The 20,276-nt window shown below is 40.6% G+C and overlaps 1 protein-coding gene across 3 annotated transcripts in view; it reads right to left on the bottom strand.

Annotated features, from left to right (window-relative positions):
* Positions 1 to 2,605: 2,605 nt before the first annotated feature.
* GRM3 (glutamate metabotropic receptor 3) overlaps positions 2,606 to 20,276 on the bottom strand; it is a 102,551-nt gene continuing 84,880 nt past the window's right edge. For all 3 annotated transcript variants that reach the window (XM_053978575.1, XM_053978576.1, XM_053978577.1), the window contains 3 exons: positions 12,227 to 13,293; positions 8,545 to 8,719; positions 2,606 to 3,152 (listed from right to left, as the gene is read on the bottom strand). In XM_053978575.1, coding sequence (XP_053834550.1) covers positions 3,079 to 3,152; positions 8,545 to 8,719; positions 12,227 to 13,293 — 1,316 coding nt within the window. In that variant the 3' untranslated portion in view covers positions 2,606 to 3,078. The remainder of the gene's footprint in view (positions 3,153 to 8,544; positions 8,720 to 12,226; positions 13,294 to 20,276) is intronic.

Here is a 20,276-nt window from a genome sequence, read left to right as displayed (position 1 = left end):
ACTTATGACTTTTGAGTAAAGAACTAAAGTTTTCTTCAGCCTCCAGTTAGGCATTGTACAATTCTGGGTTAAGCCTTGCTCTCATTCACAGCATTTCCTTGGATTTCAGCATTTTACTCTCGAGTGTGCAGGGCTCAGAGCAGTGTGATTACTCTCAAGGCTCACAGTCAGGGTACTTGGGAGGGACTATGATAGGACCCCTTCTGCTTTGAGGTGAATTGCTCAAATCTTTAAATAAGATGGGAAAATAAAGATACTGGAAAAGGTTTGTACTCTAAATTCAAGGTTTACATAAATGGGTACAGAAACTATAAACTGTTATAAATAGAGAAAATAAAATAGTGATGTGAGACAACAGCAAAGAAAAAAACCCTAAAATTCCCTTTCTTAAAAGGTTTTCACACCCCTATGGTGTGGAAAGCCTCTGCTTTGTCATTTTCCTTTTCTGTCCTGCTGTGTTTTGAAACTGGATTACTTCATCAGGCAATACCCAGCAATCTGCATCCGTGGACATCCAATGGAAAGTAGTGAAAGGCTTTCAAGACAAAGCCAAATAAAGTACAAGAATGTCAGGAGTATTCAGTGGGGATGGAAGTCCAGAGCTCTGCATGTTTTGATTGTTGGGTTTTTTTTTTTTTTTTTGTATGAAAACCCCACATGCAAGTGGCTTTCAAGCCAACTAAGTATTCATAGCAGGTGTTCAGACACAGACACAGACATTTTCTCAATAGTGATATCAAAATGAATGAAAACTCCAGCACAGTGAGATCCTCACCTACTACAAATTAACTTCAGAAATGTCAATTTCGATTATGGGGCTGGAATTCATCTCACACAATGCCTTAATTTTTAGTGCAAACTCTGTGCAAGCTGTGCTCGCCTTTATTTGGAGAGTTTCATCCCTGCCTGAAGTGTCTGCCTGAGAGAAGCCAGGGGAATTATGCCTAGTTCCTTCCACTGAGTACAAAGGAAGAGGGGCTGACAATCTCAGATGTAGGTATTTACTTAGTCCTTGTAAACAATGAGTGTTAGATGAAGTGCATTTGACCCTGATTGTAGATTTCCATAAAAATTCAGAAGAAACTCTCATTGGCCTAGGCATTTTAAAAGCTCCATAGAGATGAGACGTCAGAATTATGGTCAGATATTCTGACCTTTTGTCACGTGTGATCAGCCTCTTAATCCACAAAAGAGCACACCAAAGTTAAATGAATGTAGCTGCCCAACCTGTGGTGCTTTAAGAGGTCTTGATTGGAAAGGAAGATTCCCAGCCTGTCAAAACTTGACCCTGGGCCCTGAATCAAGGTGAGAAACAAGCCTGAAACATCAGGTTGTGGAGAGGAAGAAGCTGAGTGCAGAGCTCTGCAGGTAGGGTGGGCTGATCTATGCCCACTTCTGGGGGAAGTCTCAGGGATTCCTGTTCTGGACAGCTCCATGATGCAGAGGCTTAAATGGCTGCCTCTGTATAGAAGTGTTGACATCAAGTGGTCTTTGCTGGTGGACACGTGGATGTTTAGAAAATACACAAGCATCCATCTATAAGTAGGAATTTTAAGAACCTGCATCTTTAATTTTTGCATTCCAAATAACAACTACTTCCTTTGCCAGTTCAGCCCTAACGGACTTGCAGCTTTCCAGAAAGGTGTGGAAACATCTGCAAGTGCAGGAGAATTGGGCTCCAGAGAACATGTACATCCCACACTATGCATCTGTGGTGTCTGACTTTCAAGCCTCGCTGGTGTTGCCTTTGAAGTCAATGAGAATTTTGCTATTGACCTCAGCTGGAATGAGATCAATGGGAACAAGCCCTTAGGTAAATATGCTCAGGCACATTAATCAAAGGTGTGTTTGTTTCCTTAATGACTTTTTAGACCTGGCAGAAGAGAGGATTTCAGATTGTTTCAATAGAGTGAGGGCAGCTTTAAGAGTGCAGTTTCAAAAGCCAGACTTTTAAGGTATTTTGCAATTGTCTAAGTAGGTGGTATGTGTGTCTTGAAGCATTTGGTTTGAACGCAAAGGTCACCCCAGAGACGTGTGTAAATGTCTCCTGCATTTCTCTTTTTTGACTTTCTGGTCTCTGTGGTGCTCCAATTACCTTTCACAGCACTGTTGATGTAGACAAGCTGAACCAGCTTTGTTTTGGCTGGAGCTATTAAACAGTCTTAGCTAATTTTCTGACAGGTTTCTTTCCAACCTAATCTAAATTCTCTTTGTTTTTATATGCTACCAATCTATTCTGTGCATGACAGCATTTAGTTGTGCCAAATGAGTGAATCAGGAGTCAACAATTTTTTGCTAGTATCTCATTAACATGAAATTAGACATTTTCACTTTTGAAAATTACCCTCTATTTTAATAACAGAAAAAGAAATTGAGAAGCTTTAATAATGTGGGAGTTTTTTAAGAAGAGGGAATTTCTATGTGACTCTGAAAAAACATTAATCATAAGCACATATATTGTGATATGGATTTTATAACACAGGCACTGACCAACGCACAAATACCTGTGTACACACACTACAGACTTTTTATCCTTTTTACCTAACCTCCTCTCTAGAAAAATGTAATGACCTTGAGAGAGTAAGAAACAAAAATGAAACCATGCTGAAAAACTTTTATCTTTTTATTATTGGTGCCTTTACATTAATACTGCTGTTTTGTGCTGAGAAAACCAATCTGTTACACGTAAGGTAACTGTAATATACAACATAGAAATGCAGTCTAAGTTAATTACAACAAGGAGCTACAAAAAAAATTCGTAGGAAAGAAGTCACCTAACATTGCAACTGTGCTTGCAACAATCACTCCCTTACTGCAGGACTATGCACATTGTGAACCATGGTTATTTACATGTCCCTTACGACCGTTAACAACAGAAGGGCTAAAATCAGTCTAAAAAGTTCCAGAACATCACTATATACTGTACAATCCTCAAAAATAATTTATTACACTGTTTCTAAAAAAAGGTACTAATTTTGCTTGGATGTCTTTTGTTTTCTGGTGTTCTCTGGAGTGCACAACGTGTGCAAAATTTTGCCTAACAGTCTAAAAACTCAAGAACTGAACCACAAGCCACAATCACAGAGACGAAGTGGTGGAGTCCAGAACTTCCCTCCCGTTGCACACAGTTGGCACGTACATACTGGCAGATGCTGGAAGAGAAAGAGAGGGGAAAATCAACCGACTTCAGCAAAGCAAAAAGGGGATTAGAACACAGGATTAGAGTTTGTGCTGGTCTGGACCATCTCACCCCATTTATCCAAGGTGCCTAATGAAAAGTCACTGCCTGTGTCAGCAGCAGAGCTGATGCAGGTGCTGCTTGCACCTCTACTTGGCAACTCAGACCTCAGGCTGAAGCACCCTCTGAAGAAACCTGATTTCACTTTGCTGCCCACTGGGAGCATGGAGGGTGATTACACTTCTCCAAGAAGTGTCAGAATAAAAGATATGATTTTTTTTTAAATGATTCTGTGCCACTGGGTCTCACTTTGTAGCACTTTGAATGGTAGTGTGAATTAATACAGCTGTAATGGTATTAAAATACCTCAGTAGAAAAAGTGAAACTTTGGATTTTTTGTGTTTTACTGGCAAGAAATGCTAGGGTCTGATCCTTTGAGCTTTCACGTAATTGGAGCAGACATTAATGAAGAAAATAAATGTAGTTTTAAATCTGGGAGATAATCTACCATATTAGATTTCTGTGTCAATCACATTTTAATTAATAAAAATAAAAATTCTAAGAACATATTGGGTGAAGTGAAGAAATTTTTTAATAACTGAATTTACAAACAAGATTATTTCTCACCTAATCCCAGAATAATTTCTAACTATAATACACTTCACTTCTAGGAGCTCTGGATCAGGATTCAGTATGCATCCAGAGATAAGGACCAGATTCTGATAAACTTGTTTACATGGTATAACATTTTATACATCAGTTTTTTATTGCTTTAGTGGGATTAGGTGATAATTGAAGCTGAGTGTAACAATCTGTTTCCAAATGTATTTGTCTTTTGAGCAGAGAATATATTATCCTGTTCTGCTTAAATCTTGTGGATTTTAATATAAAAGCAGACTCTTTTGCCCATCTTTGTTAAAATTATCCATTGAGCATCAAGAACATGTTTTCAGATACTCTGTGACATCTCTGCTCAGGGCACCATAAAGCTGCTTTTTGAAAGATACATTAGGTTAATGGTAACAGTGACCCAGAGAAATGTGATGCCTTCATCAAAGAAAACACATGGCAAGCAATGACTTAGTAAACTCAATCATCCTGTGTAAAAAGCAATTTATGCAGCTGACAAGGGCATGCTCAATCTTCCACATCTGCTGCTGGCTGCTCTCTCAGTTGCACACTGGTTCTGTAAAGATGCTCAGTATAATTTTTAGAAAAATTTATTCTTTCTTCAAATCAGTTGGTATTTTTCATTCTTTCATTGACTGAATAAATATTTCATGGAAAACAGAATTGTTTTAACACAAGAAATTTAGAGGTTAATCTACTGGACTAACCTACTACTCAGAGGGCAGGACATCTTCCTGAAACAGGAGACCCAAGAACGAGTCCCTCTTCTGGACTGGTCAATGGAATTTGTTCTCTCACAACATGGACAAGTGTTGTGAGTCACAGGTGTGGAGGAATTGTGTATGTAAAAGACCACAGGGCATCATGTCTGTGATTTCTAAAAATTATTTTGTATTTTGTATTCTGGTTTTGTATTCTGTTTTTAACTGGGTATAATGTGGCAGCACAATGACCTAAACTTTTTTTTTTTATTGTTATTTTAATTTTCTACTTTTTGTTAGAAAATAGAAAAATCAGTTCTGCTCAGGAAACCTGATTCAAATCCCAGTTTGGCTACAGGCAAAAGCATTTTGTTTCCGTGAACATCAGTCACTTAACCAGAATTTTTTTAGCTTCAGGCTTTTTTTTTTTTTTTTTTTTTTTTGAAGTCCAACACACTAACAAGCATGAATAGCTCAAATACTATGGTAACTGGGTCAGGAGGATATCAAAATTGGACAGAAATATATGGTGGTAGGTGAGAAATGAGTGGCCTTGCCTTTTAAGTTTCCAGGTTTCTTGCACAGCATGTAGCTCTCTTGCAATGCTGGGATGCAGTTATTAACTCTGCTGGGTGGAGTAAAGTGTTCACACTGAGCATCCAGCTCTCCTGAGACAGAACAAAAGACCTTGCTTTTCATTACAGACCTCAGCAGTGTTAATCACTGGCCCTGCAGGGTTCTGAGCTACACTCTGTGTCTGATAGCAGCCACCAAGGGCTTTCCTGGAATACTGCTGGATATGCAAGAAACACTTCACCTTCATTTTGTGTTGAGACCAAGGACAAAAGTGTGACATCAGCAGAAGTTGTGATTTGGCTCAAGTTCATGCTTTTGATTTCCCTCTTCCTGGCTGTCCCTCATTTTGCTTAGGTAATCCAAGGAAAAGAACCAGAGGTACAATGCAAGAGTCCAGCACTGCCGTGGTGACCTTGCAGCTTTGCCTACACAGTCAAGAACAGGCAGATCTGAATTTGCTGTCTGTGTGCCACTTGGAGTCATAGAGCCAGAGAATGTCCTGTCTTGGAAGGGACCCACAAGGGTCACTGAGTCCAATTCCCCTCTGTGCACTGGGCAACTGCAGGAATCACACCAAGTGCCTGAGAGCACTGTCTCCTCTATTCATGCTCACAGCTGGATAACTGTGAGTTAATCTCTGTTATGTCAGGGCTAGTTTGGAGCCAGGCTTGGGAAAATAAATTCAGAGGGAAAAAACTGCCAGTCTGGCTATAAACAGTAGGTTCAGTTCTCCTTGCGACCCCTGTGCAGGCCACCTGGAGGAGCTCAGCTCTGTGTGCAGCTCATGCAGACCTAACTTGGATGAATGACATCTAGGTGTAAAAGCTTAATCTGAATCATTAAAGTGCTTATAAATTGAGGAAGGGGAGTTCTCCATGAAATTTTATGGGTGCTGAAGCCCATAAAAGAGGAAAATGGGAACATCCCAATGGGGGAGACACTGCTGGGGCAGCAGAACTTATGCAGCATGCTGCCCAATGGGAATTTTCAGGACCAAAACAATGTGTACAAATATATACATTTCAAAACATGTCATATACCCAAGCACACTCTTAGCCTGCCTCTATTTGGCTTAAATCTATATTCTTTTTTTATATTCCAGACTTCAGCTATCAAAATGGCCAAAGCTTGACACTAACACTTAGACTACCCAAAAGCATCATGAATGTCACCTTTTCTCAGAGTGACCAGTTTACATGGTTCAGGAAGCTGTGTTAAAAACTGTCTGTGTGTCACTTGCTGTTCAAGAGACACTGTGCTCATGGCACTCATGATCAATGGGCTGAAGAGGTGGTGGCAGCCCTGAGATGCAATAGAGGTGGGAATCTGTGGAGATAGGTAAAGCACTGACCTCTAGAGCTCTGATAATATTTAAGAGCTGGTTTTTCAAAGTTACTAGAATGCCCTAGAGCTAATTGTGATGAGTTTGATATGAAGAAATTTCAGAATTATGAAAAATGTCATTGAGACCAAAATAAAAACAAGATGACAGCCCCAGGAGTGATGAGAGGAATATTTTAGAGAAAGATTAGAACCTATTTGGATGACAACCTTTTTGGAGTTTTATAAAGGACTAAATAGTTAAGAAAAATAAAGGAAATTTATTTTAAATAATTTTAAGTTAATAGAAGGGAGTAAGGGAAGATTTTTCATCTTGAAAATATTGTCACTGTGATAGATAGTGTTATTTTCCCAAATAATTGTGCTAGATGGAAACTATAGGGCTGTTTCCTTTCTATCTGATGGACCTTTTAGCCCTACTTTCATGTCTTTCCACGGTCTAAAAAGCCCAACAAGGTAAGCAGCCCTGATTCAATTAGGTGAAAGCAGTAAAAGTAAATAACTGCAGCAACCTTTCTACACAATGAAGTTGTAAGAGATTGTAAGTCTATTTTTATGCTTTTCTTAATGTCCTCAAGCTGTTCACAAGCCTGAAATGCAGGTTTTAATGTGAAGATGAGCACTGAGGATGTCTCTCAGTTGCATGCAAGCTTACACACATGTATTTTATTCAGCCATTAAAAGTATCAAATTCCAAAATGCAATCCAGAGTCCAGTAGAAAGTATTTATGAATCAAAATGATTTCTGACTAAGCTCATTCCATAGCATGAGAATGTTAAAAAAAACTTGGAAATATCACTTACACAAAATTGATAAGGAATGAAAAGAATCTCATGGGACTTACCATTTCACCAAGGGACCACACTTCTAAGAGCTTTTGGGAAGTGATTGATCTTTTGGGAGTGTTTAGCACTTCAGGCACATAGTGCCATCTCATTAAATTTTCCAAAATAGCAAGGAGTGTTTGCTCTCTGGTGTCAGGACTGGATGCAGTCCTGGCTGATGACACTGGGGACCTATAGAGCCAGATGGCTGATCTCTTGTTAGGGGACCCTGGGCATTCCTGCACAGTGTGTTTTGGGATGGGAGAGCCAGGGATGGCTGGGATCTCTTCACTTCCTAATTCTGCTAATGTGATACATAATTGCTTCCATGCTTTGTGTGAAATCTGAAGTGCCAAAGCTTTTGAGACAGTTTTGAAATTTAAGTGACACTCAAAAACCTCAGGCTAGGCTATTGTCAGCTTGCTGGAAAACCCTTGCTCTGTGCCCACCCCTTTCCTCTATTTCTTATTCCCTTCCTCTTTATAGTTGTAGTGTGCTTTTCAATTAGATTTCCAGGGTGAACATGCTGTTCAGAGAGCTCTGTGAATGGGATGCTGTGTGCTCCCATCTTTGACGAGTTAAGTTAGTTAAGCTAGACAAATAAAAAAATCCCAAACAAATATACAGGTGACCTTTTTCTTTCTTTCTTTTTTTTTTTTTTTTTTTTCTTTGTAATCCATAAAACTGTCTGAGTAACTCACCCATAAAAGGAGGGACAGCCTCAAAACAAAATCACAGCGGTGAACCTGCTTGTGATGAAGGGAGTGAAGATGAAGGAAAGGAGGGAATCAGAGCAAATGAGTTGTCCTTGCAACAGGACACTGATTGCTTCTCCAGGCTGTGGCACTGACAAAGGCTATTGATCATGCTCTGCATACAGATGCAGTTTATGGCATCTCTTGGATGCTTTTTCTGCAGACTTGGAGCCTTTCCTTATAATGCAGGTGATGAGCCATTGAGCGCACGCTGCGTTGTGGCCCAGATCCTGTCAGCGTGCTGCTCTGACAAGAATTCTCTGAGGCAATCTGCTCCTGTCACACTGCCAGAGCGACAGTGGGACACAGGGTCTGCTCAGTGTGTCCATCAGGCTGGAGTCAGGGCCCGCCAAAAACTTTCTGCTGACTTCAGTGAGCTTCAGAGCAGGCTCTGAGCAAACTCCCATGCGAGGGGGATGAGTTTTCCTCTCCAGACACAAAGGAAGTGATGCTTTCACAGGGTTACACAGTTCAGCCCACCTTGTCTTTACCTGAACCCACCACACCCCCACAGGAAGGTGGCAGACTTGTTACTTACACTGGGAGTAAGTGGTCCCGGTCCCACTGACACTGAACCTGTTGAGGTGGAGTCTGTGAGTGACCACGTTCTTCTGGGGCTGGAAAAGGATGATGTGCACTTTGGGTGCAAACAAGCAGCCCAGCACAACAAATCCACTGAGACTCACAGAGATGCACATGGTGGTGGTTTGCACCTAGGAGAGAGTGGGCACAAAGCACTGTGTTTCAATATGGAAAGCTCTGAAATGCTAAATATTAGAAACATTACTACATAACAGCATGAACCACAGTCCTGAGGGTTTGCAATGGTGCAGGCTGGTGTGAGCCTCTGTTGCATTCTTATCATCCACAATCCCAGTATCATGGGAATGAGATGCTGGTGCTGGTCTGTGGCTCTGCATGTCAGGGAGAGATTCTCCCTCATTTTAGTACAGAAAGGATAGATCTGCTCTCTTTCTCTCCCACCCTTGATCTCTAATTTGATGGCAGAGCCTTCTGTAATGCTTGTCATGCAATATCTGAGCAATGTTGGCTGCAGTGGGAACCAGCTCACACAGAGTGTACATTATGTGGGTTTACATCAGTTGTCTCATGCAAAGCATGTATCTGAAAACCACTTTAGTTTCTACCTCCAGCCCTAATCAGAGAACTTGAGTAAGCCCTTGCAGGAATAAAGGTGTGATTTGGAGTAAAGATAATATCTGGTGACTGTGTTCAGACTGGGTCTGAAAGGTGTCCTGATTTTGAGACATCACTTTTTGGGCTCAGAAATGAATTGTTTGTAAGGATGCAGGATTTTAGAATATTTGCCTTGGGGCATTTGTTAGCATAGCTTTGCTGGCACTGTCTACCTTTTATCCTTTTTATTCAATAGTATAACTAGGTGCCAGTTTACTGCCTCATTTTCAGTTTATATTCTTTTCTTCCAAGCAGATTCCTTAATTAAAATGTTGAATTAAACTGCTTTAAACTCTATTGCTTAATTTGAATGATTATACATCTACAGCTCATTTTTCCTTAGTTATACTCATGCAGTTCTTTGAGATTAGCCTTCTTCCATGGGAATGCTTCTCATATCTCCTTGTCAGAAATAATTGGTGCAAATTGGAAAATAGAGTAGGGAGTGGACATAGTTGCTTTACATATGCACTAGCACAATTGGTGTTTTGTCATCAATGAGGATAATTATTATGATCGTTTAATACTCGCTCTTTGCACATTGTGGATGTTGCAAGCACCATGGAATGTGCTCAGCTTTCACAGGGTGAGTAAACACAGAAGATCCAACAGAGCCTGCATGATAAAGGAACGCCTTAGCTTCACATTCTCCTTCACCTCTCTGCATTTTGTCCACAGACCTATGCTGTCAGGTCAGGTGGGTGTTGAACTGAGTGCTCTTTGGGTAAGACACGAAAGGAGTTTTCTTAAAAAACAAGAGTTAATGAAGCTACCTTTATTTTCCTTAGTTTCAAGTTATGTTTTTTTTCACTATCAAAGCTCTCTTCCCCCACCCTGCTTTTCCTAGGGTTTGTGCTGCCTGGAGCAGATCAGCTGTGCTGGCATAATTATACACTCAATCAATTAAATGATTTGGCTTAAAAATAGCTCCATCCCACAGGGTTCCTTTTAATCCAGGTCACTCCAGAGGTTCAGTGTGTAACGTGCCCTCACAGATTGGACTGGTGTGCTGGCAGAGTGGAGGAAATCCCACAAGACCATGTGTTATACTAAGGCACATGGACAACAGGGAGGTGTTTTGGGACAGCCAGCACAGCTTCACCAAGGGCTACAGATGTCATTTATCTGGAATTCTGTAAAGCCTTTGACAGGTGCCCCCCAGCACCATTCTCTCAAAACTGGAGAGATATAGATTTGATGGGTGGGCTATTAGATGAATAAGATATTGGTTGAATGGTCACATTCAGAGGGAAATGGCTCGGAGTCCTGATGGGCATTAGTGACAAGTGGTGTCCTTCAGGTACCCATATTTGGACCAGTGTTATGCAATATCATCATAAATGACATAGATGAAGGGATCAAGTGTATGCTCAGCAAATTTGCAGATAACTCCAGGCTGAGTGGGGCTGTTTCTAAGGCTATTTATTGTTATGCTACCAGACTAAGGCTACGTTAGGATGGCACAAGTTGATTCAGAGTCAATACGTGACACTGCATGGAAATTAAATATGGGCTTTTCAAAGGAACCCCAGAAGTGTAGACTTGTCATGAAAGTATCAAAAAGATGTTAAAAGCATTTTCTGCTCTTTTTCTAGTACTTGAGTTGGTTTATTTGGAACCTTGTATATAAATTCAATGCCTACAAGTGGTTTTGAAAACTCCACTCGGGAGATAAAGCTGTAAAATTCTGCTTGAACAATCATGTCATGCTCCTCTTGGCCATTACTGTCTGTACTGCCCACTCATGTGACTGTCTGCACTGATATTTCACTCCTCCTGTGTCTGTCTTCCTCTGATTGCTTTGGGTGTCCAGAGCTCTTCCCTAGTGCCTTTCTTAAACTTTTCCTTCATTAGCTTCAATCCATTACTTGCTATTCTAACTTCTCCTGAGACTGAATAATCCCTTCCTCTCGTTTTGTTGCCTTGAAATTATTTATGGTCTGTGATCACGTCTCCCTGGATTTACTCTTGTCTAGACTAAATATATTTAGCTCTTTTACTGTCACTCTGCATGTCTCACTGCGTCATTTGTTACTTATCCTTGTTTTCTAGAGGTTTTCAGTACATTTCCTAAGATGAGTAAAATAGTACAAAAAATATTGTCTGAGGGTGGCCCACACCAAAAATATGTTAAGTGACATTATTAACTCCACAGTATTATATGCTGTTTCATGTACACACTATTGGCAATAACATCCCCCTAAGGTAATCTACCTTTCTTCTTGGCAGAAAGTTGAATAAATTCTCTGCAAACTGCTGCAAGGGCCAACTCCCACAATCACTTCTCACATCGTAATAACTGTGAGATTTCCAGTGGAGCAGATCTGAATCTTTTTTCTGAGACAATTTCCTTCTGTTCAAAAATACAATTTTATTGGACTTGAAGCTTTGCAACGCTATCTGGCAATTTAAACAGTTTAATGTTTCTAAAGTTTACTGGTAAAGGCTGACCAATATTTGCTGCTCAGTGAGGTATGTGTTTTATAAAGTGCAGAAAGAATAAAAAGTTCTGTACTTAAATAGAATGTTTGTTGAACTTTTCTAAACAACCCTGTTTCATAGAAAATTTTGAAATTTGATCCTTATATTTTTTTATTTGAAGGAAATGCCATGTTTTAATAGCAGATTCTTTTGCAGAGACTAGTCAGTACAGATTTTATTTTAAGATCAATTTTTGCCAAATAACTCATTATGACTAATTTTAGGTCATTTACTGGGTTTTTCTGTTGGGACTGTGACTTCAGACTGGAGTGATGAACCCAAATGAATACTTAATCCATATGTTATGCCTCTATTGCAACCAGACTAACAGTATTAATCCCTTCCAGCTCTAACTGCACATGCTCTTTTTGAAATGAGACCACCTTTCTTAGAAGTAAGCCAAAGCCTGGTAACATTGAAAGAGAACTTGTTTGCAAGGGACCCAGGGGACAAAAGAAGTGATAAGAAGCCTTTAGTGAATGCTAACATAGTCCTCTAAAGTGCTGCATATGATTTATGGAAACAGATGTCCAAAGACTTACTCTGTAGTCACTGGATGTCACATAAAATATAGGGAGAAAGGCCAGCCAAATGATGCATGTTGTGTACATTGTGAAACCGATAAACTTGGCTTCGTTGAAGTTCTCTGGACATTTCCTGGTTTTGAAGGCATACACAGTGCATAAGACCACGAGGATGACATCATATGTTAAGGACATTAACATACTGGAATCTTTGACATTGCATTTCAGGATGACAGTCTCTCTCTTCTCGGGAAGCGTGTATCGCCTGGTGCCCGGCGCCTCCAGGATCAGCCACACGGACACCACCACCACCTGTACCAGAATGAGACTCAGGCAGATGAACACCTGAGAGCTGGGGCTGATGAACTTGGGCCTCTGAGCACCGTTCTTTACGCCATCAAATATTCTGGCGATGCAGTTCGTTTTTGTCAGGAGGGCAGAGTAGCAGACGGCAAAGGAACTTCCCAGCCCCAAACGGCGGAGGGTGCAGATGGCTGGAGAAGGCTTGGCTATGAAGAAGAAAGTCATGCTGTAAGACAGGAAGACCCCAAAGAGCAAAATGTAGCACAGTTCACGGCCAGAGGCTTTGACCAGGGGTGTGTTGTTGTGCTTGATGAACACTCCAATGACCATGAAAGTACAAATAAAGCCCAGGCATGCGATGGTAACAGGACCTATTGCCCAAGCATCTTCCCACTTGATGTAGTCTTCTGGTAGGTCATAGCAGCCAGTCAGGTCAGCTGTGGGCCATTTTCCAGGCCCGCAGTCTGCACAAGTGAATTCATCAGCCAGGTACTCGTAGGTTTCACAGGGAATACAAATCCAACAGCAGACATCTCCTGGTTGCATATTCTTCATCTCATTAGGAGCGCAGGGGTCGCTGCACTGGGAGACAGGGACAGAGCTCCTGGACCAGTGGATAGAGTCTACCTCCAGTGACAAAGTTTCTGCCCACTGACCAACCTTCACGTAGGAGTATCTGTCTCCAGTGAACTGGAAATTGAACACGTTGTATCGTCCTATCCCATCTCCATAGGCATCAAATTTGACCATACTGTCTGCGTCATTGGGAGGGTTGAATGGAGCTGAGGAAAAAAGAAAAAGAAATAGAGAAATGTTATTACCAAAGCTACATATTATATTTTTTTCATCCCTTTGGCAAGCACAGGCACCTGGCAGCTTATAGAATACAATTCAGTTGTCAACAGGTAAGTCAAGAGGTTTGTGTCTGTCTCAGTTTTGAACTTGGAAAAAGAGCTCAGATAATGGAACTCTATTTCACTTTATATTTATAAATCTAAGATGACCAATGTCCTTACTTTATTTTGTCTTGGATACAAATCAGTTCTCTAATTATTTCTCCCAGTAAGCATCGCTGCTATCTCTCACATTTTCTCCTGAAAGAAAGAGGTCTTCTTCTGAGTCTCAGCATTTTTTGGTGAAACTTGGCTGTAATAAATAAAAATTAATGGTCAGGTCATTAAATGACAGTTTTGATGCCAACAGTCTGGAATGCAGTTGAATAGAGGATTCATTTTAGGATGATGGAGAAATAACTGTGAAATCCTCAACAATTTCTTACTATGTCTTTTTCTCTTCTCCCTGTGTTGTAGGAAGTTTTGAATTCCATCTATTTTGCTTCAGCTTTACCAGTTTCTGATATTTCTTGTATGGTCTGAGATCCCCAACACGTGCTGCTTTGGTCCTGTATCTTGTTTGGGGAACAGATGACAAAACCACAAGCTGGATATGGGACCTTCTGTGAAATCAATATTGTAACACTTCTAACCGGTAAGCTCTGCAGAGTTTTGTTTTTCCTCCATCAGGGAATGAAGAAATATTAAAAATCTGTGAGGAAATTGCATTTACCATGTGATTTATTGGTCATTTGCTGTAGCATCAAAGGTAAAAAGCTTTACAGATAGGAAGCAAAAGGATTTTTTTTACCATTGATGAACAATAAAGATGATTTTATTTCCCAGTATCTTTGGCCATAGAAGTGGTTCCACTGTCATTGCTGGAATAAATCTCTTTCCCTGCCTCTGTGCCCATACTGTGCTTGAGCTTAAGCAATATTGTATAAGGGTGTAATACCTTCCTCCACTTCAATCTCCAGATACTTTTGATTTCTTGTGGTAGATTTATTTAGCTTCCTTAAAACACTGAAGCCAGCTTCTTTCACCTTTATTCCTGCAGAGCATTACCTTATTTTGCAGTACTCTGGCTAAGATCAGTAAAAGGGACGCTGGGTTTTGGCACAGAAGCCCCAGCTGGAGGGTTGAAATTGTGATCTGCACATCCTCAGGTGCTGCTCTTGGAGTGGATTTCCCCCCAACTTTCTGCTTATTGTAAGGCAAAACTGGAATCTAATTTACAGCCACCTATACTCTCTCCTGAGTCAAGACTCTGCTTATTCTAATCCCTGCCCTCTCCTGCTCCTTCCCACCTCAGCTGTGTCAGCCGCAGGAGTGGACAGCTTTGGTTTGTAGGATTACAGAATCGTGGAATTGTGGAATAATTCAGGTAGGAAGGGACCACCAGCAGGGCCCTCTGATCCACCTCTCCTGCTCAAGCAGGGCCATCCCAGAGCACATGGCACAGGATTCATCCAGACAGTTCCGGAATATCTCCAGTGAGGGAGGCTCCACACTGTCTCAGGCAACCTGTGCCAGTGCTCAGTCACTGCACATAAAAGAAGCTCCTTCTCATGTTCATGTGTTGCAGTTCCTGTCTTTGCCTCTGTGTCTCATTGCCATTGAGAAGAGCCTGACTCCCTTCAGATACCCACATATCCACATGAGTTCCCCTGTCAGCTGTGTCTTCTAAAGGCTGAATAAGCCCAACTCCTTCAGCCTTTCCCCGTAAGACAGATGATGCAGTACCCCTCTGCTGGAGTTGCCCCAGGAGCTCCATCTCTTTCTTGTACTGTACAAATTAGGAGTGGGTAGTACAGAAATTTGTAATAAGTTTATTTTATCTTTTTCTTGTCACTGTTGGTATCTAGTTGTAACACTCTGTGGTCCAATGAGTCCTCTGAGAGCACAAAAATTAAGAGCAGCATAATCCTCCCCCAAATGGCCAGTTCTGCTGGAAGTGGCATGCTCTAAATTAAACAGATAGATAAATTCAAAATATAGGTCAACAAGAAGAATATGAAGCAGCTTTCCTCCTCTCCCTCCTCCTCCTCATTCACAGGCACACAGGCTCCCTCATCCAGGAGCAGCATTAAAACGAAATCACAATGTAGCACTTAACAGCTCCTCAATAATGTGCTGTCACTGCCAGTGTCTTATTTCATTATTCATAACACTTATATAGATTGTAGAAGCTGTTAACACAGCAGCCCAGCTTTAAGAGCCAGTTTATTCACTTCACTGTTATCCAGGCCAGCTCTTGAGGTGGGCTGAGAGCCTGTGACTGCTGCTGGCGCCAGTGGAGCTGTAGGTCAGGAAGACAAACTGCAAACTGCTTGTTTGACATCTTCTGTCAAGTGCATAACTTGAAGACCACAAGAACCCCAGTGCAAGTTACCTGAGGGTCTGAAACACCAGCACTTTTCAGGAAAGAATTCCCTCTGTATAACATATTTAACAACTTCTTATAGAAGTTCTGATAGAATATTTGTCATTTAAATGGAGAAAAGTATTTTCCTTAGATTTTTGCAGTTAGGTTCAGAAGGCAAAGCAGGTAATCCCACACAGAGTTAGCTTGAAGCTCAAGTATAATTGCCTTCCATAGGGCTGTTCCCACGCTACAAGAAACAAAAGATTTTTGTAGGACAACATGTTCAGTGTTAACCAAAGCTTGCAGCTTGAAACATTCATTTTTAGTGGCTGCTGATAGAGGAAAATAAATCACCATCTTTCAGATGGAAAGGATGAAATCATTTAACCAAACAATGATGTATTAAATTATAGTATGGTGAGCCAAAGCCTACAAATGAGCCCACTGGGTGGCAGCAATTAATATACCCACTGATTATGTATAAACTCACTAAGGCAATTTAACGTATCATTTATCAACATGTTCTAGATCCTGTAGGAACATTTCCAAAAAGTAATGTTTTCACAAAATATGATGTAATAATAATCATAAAATTAAGATGCTTATAGGCAAGAAAGATGCTTATCACAAGAAGGCAGGATCTTATGTTTTAGAGTAAAAATAACCGTTTTTTGCAAATTGGTTTTCCCAGAGATGATGTCAGGCTGTCATAAGTCACTCTGCAAATTCTTTTATTTATCTCAGTTTTTAGAGGAAGCCTACAATCCTTATAGCAGGTATCTGTGGCAGGTCTGTTTCAGAGTTGTAGCTCAGCTCTTTTACATTCATCCCTTGGGAGAGGACAGACAGGAGACTCTGGATCTCATCAGCTGCTAGCTAAGAGGCTGAGTGACAATATGAACTTTGCCTCCTTTGAGCCCTTGAATCTTCTCCTTCCCTTGTATTTCATGAAATGAATTAGTCCTGTGTAAAGCAGTTATACGAGAGAAATTTTGTAAAAGAAGCTGTCAAGGAAAATAAAGGATAATTTTAAAAGACCTAAAGCAGTGATGCTTTGTGTTCCAGCTTGCAGCATTTCAGCAATGAAGATGCAGCAGCAGTGACATTTATAAGAGAAGGAGGGCAGAAGGCAGAAATCTTTGGAACCCCAGTGCAGGCAGCTCAACTCTGTCAGCTCCCTGGAGAAATCCTACTGGAGGAGAAGATTCCATTGTGCAAATGGAGGACAAACTCCTTCAGCTTCAGATAAGAGAGGAATAACTGCAGATTTATGACTGTTTTAGTAGCAGATACAGATAAGAACATAAAATAACATCATAGCTTTTATGTAGTGAATTATGTAATTTGTTTCCATCTTCCTAAGTGGGAGCAATTTTTCCAACAGTCACATAACTTGCAAAAATGTGCTTATCTGCTGTTGGAAGCAGATGAGTTGTTTTTATTTGGATATCCTTAATATTTTTGGTGTCAGTCATGTACAGCTCTTGATGACATGAAAAATTTCAGAAACAAAGTTCTGAAGGGATGATTTATTTTATCTTTGGGAAAAACCTTTATGCAAAGAGGCAGTATGAGAAATATGTTTAAATACTTCTAATTCTGCGCAATGCCTCGGTTGAGTGAAAAACACTCCAGGATTTTTTTAACAAGGAATGAATAGATGAGGAAAACAACGAAGTTTTCATCCTAATTAGGCACTGGAAATCTTTTAAGAGGCTGAGCAGCCTAGGGAAAGATGTGTGTCATCTTAACTGGCTTGGAATCAGACTGGGTTTTGTTTGTCAGCAACATCTTTGGGCCAGGAAGGATATTTTGCATAGAGTCTCTCACGTGTCTGGCACAGAGTATCTGGCACAGATCTGAGTGTGTAAATGTTGTCCTATAGAAAACATCCTCACTAACACATTCCTGGCAGGAATGATGACAGATATCCCTACATCTAAGAACATTCTTCATGTCTGCTAAAACATGCCTCTGTTCTTTGTTTGCAGAGTCTATTCTTTCTAAACAAGGCACAGATCACAGAGACACAGCTCACTGGCTAGGAGGCAATTCATTAATAGCAAGGCTTGATGAAAGCCCTGCAGTTTTTCAGCTTGGCAGTTGGGAGATTTCATGTGGTTTGGAAAGAGATGTAAAAAGGACTATTGGGTGCACTGAAGGTACCTTCTTCCACATATTGTTGGCCCCAAAGACTATGAGGAGATCATGATTAAATAGAAATGGAAAAGTAAAGAGGGAACAGGCTGGAGTTTCTGAAAAGTTGAGTAAAACTTCCTTAGTCTCACTAGATGGTGCTGCAAAAACTCCAAACTCCTGATTTAAGACTGAAAAATAAGAAATTTTTTATGTAACAGAAAAATATAGTTATTTTTTAATTCCCCCTACTCTTCCTGTTATATATCCAGGGCAATACCTTTTTAAAACACTTTAATGGAGAGCCTAGATAATAATATAACAGGATATGTTGTGCTTGTCCAACAGGCTCATCCATGGGTATGATGCCTTATCTTGAAAAGTATCAGAAAAGACCCTGAGTTTGCATATTTCTTTTCATTCTCTTTTATTTTTATCTTGATATGGCTTGTTGAGGTCAAAGTGACTTATTTCTGCTTGGCTGAACATTTAGACCAAGCAACAGAGACCTGATGCACCCACTCCTGTTTCAGCTTCAGCATGGAACAACTGGGTTAATATTTGATTGACAGAAGGGATGTTGAAATTTGTGAATTTAAAAGTTAATATGGGGAAGGATCAGAGTGAAGTGTCACTAGATTGTACCTTTCCACAATTAACAATATACTACTTTCCACAGAGACCAGCAGTCACTTTTAACCTCTGCACCACTGTCTCTGGATGTGTTTGGGTCATAGGCAGCATTGCTTCATCTCATTTAAGAAATGAATGAGACAAATATGACAGATTAGTCCCCTAAAAATGTCATTTTCCTATCTATGTCTACAGATTTTCCATTCAGGTCTATGGTTTCTCTCTTAGGCTAGATATTTGCTGTAGGGAGTTTTAAAACTAGTCATAGGCCCCCACAACTTTTGCACTGGTCAGAGACAGAAATGTTTTCCTCAGGCCTTGTTTCAAAGGTCTGTCAAGGGATATATGTGGATGAGTTAGTTTTCCCAAACTTGTGTCCTACAAAAGAGAATGAGTATTGACTATTCCTAGGGTTCACTTTAAAATGGTACCTAGAACAGCTCAGCCAAACTGTTCTTGTTCTGCTGAGTGTGACTATCTGAAATACATCCACTATTTACATATCTGAAGTCAAGGGAGATGAGCAGCTCCAATGTCTGGGACAGAAAGGCTCAGAGCTGGAGCACCAAGTGGCTGCAGCATGTCCAAGCTCTCTGCAGAGTACCTGGGAGCAGGTCCCTCTCAAGAGCAGGTCCCTCTCAAGCTGCCTGCACAGGCTGCTCTGGGGGCTATCAGAGAGAATGCTTCAGGAACATTTGCAAAATAAGATAAGAAGGGCCTGAAAAACTAGGGGAATTCCTTCAGCTTGTCATTACCTTCATTATCTGGCTGAGCACAGAACTCCCAGGCTACCTTTCCTGTGAATTGCTTGCCTCAAGCTCAATGTTTTACATTTCCAGGTATGTGCTGTCCTCTTGTTTGCGCAGCTCTTGGGCATAGGTGTGGTCTTTAGGACATGGGGAGAATGAAATAGATGCTAAGTTACAAACCTTCATCAAGGAAACTGTGAAATTGCCCTTACCCTTTTTAAAGAAATTTAAGGAATTAAAAATATAATTTCTTCTTTCTTAAAGCATTTGGATTTCAAGACATGGAAGGTAAAAACATGTCAAAATTCTGCACTTACTGTATTTCTCCACAAAAATGTAAATAATCTCCCCTGAAATTAAGAATATTTCTTGCAGTTTTTTGTTAAAGGTTGTATTAGTTTAACTTTAAAATAAAAAAATACATATGGAAAATCATCCAAGGTGTTATTCTTTTTTTAAAAATGTCTGCTTAATTGAGAATTAATTTAAGTTGATACCATTCTTTTAATTTAAGTTTATCCACTTAAAGAAATGGTTGGCACAAGAGGCAAAATGCATGCAGTGTAATTGAAACCAGCAATCAACTTGCAATTACAAAGGAAATTAAACCATGACTTCAAACTGCCTAACTCCCCCCTCAGGCCAGCTCCCTGTTTTGTACACAGAAGCAAGGGGAGGCCACCCCCATTATGAAGAATTATGGCCACTGTTTAGGGTGACAGCACATCAGCTCAGGAGCTGGAACTGTGAGCTCTGGGCTGGCCTTTGGTAGCTTCTGAAATGTTTTGATCCATAGAAAATTTGAGTTGGCTGGTGAGTTCTCCGTCAGTTGCTGAACATTAATGTTGCTCTCAGAGAACGTGATTGATTTTTTGATTGTGGCTTTTTGCCAGTTCAGGGGTTCTGTGTCCCCTGTGTCTGATTTGAACACTGGGGTGAGGGACATTCCCATGTAACTCAGAGCTGGGAACTGGTGCCATGTCTTTTGCCCCTCTCTTCCCAGCACATCCAAGGTGCAGCAGGAAGAGATTGAAGCTGTGTTTTAA

The sequence above is a fragment of the Vidua macroura genome, chromosome 5 (assembly GCF_024509145.1).
Source record: "Vidua macroura isolate BioBank_ID:100142 chromosome 5, ASM2450914v1, whole genome shotgun sequence".
Lineage (NCBI taxonomy): Eukaryota > Metazoa > Chordata > Aves > Passeriformes > Viduidae > Vidua > Vidua macroura.
This window is presented reverse-complemented; position numbering and strand designations above follow the sequence as displayed.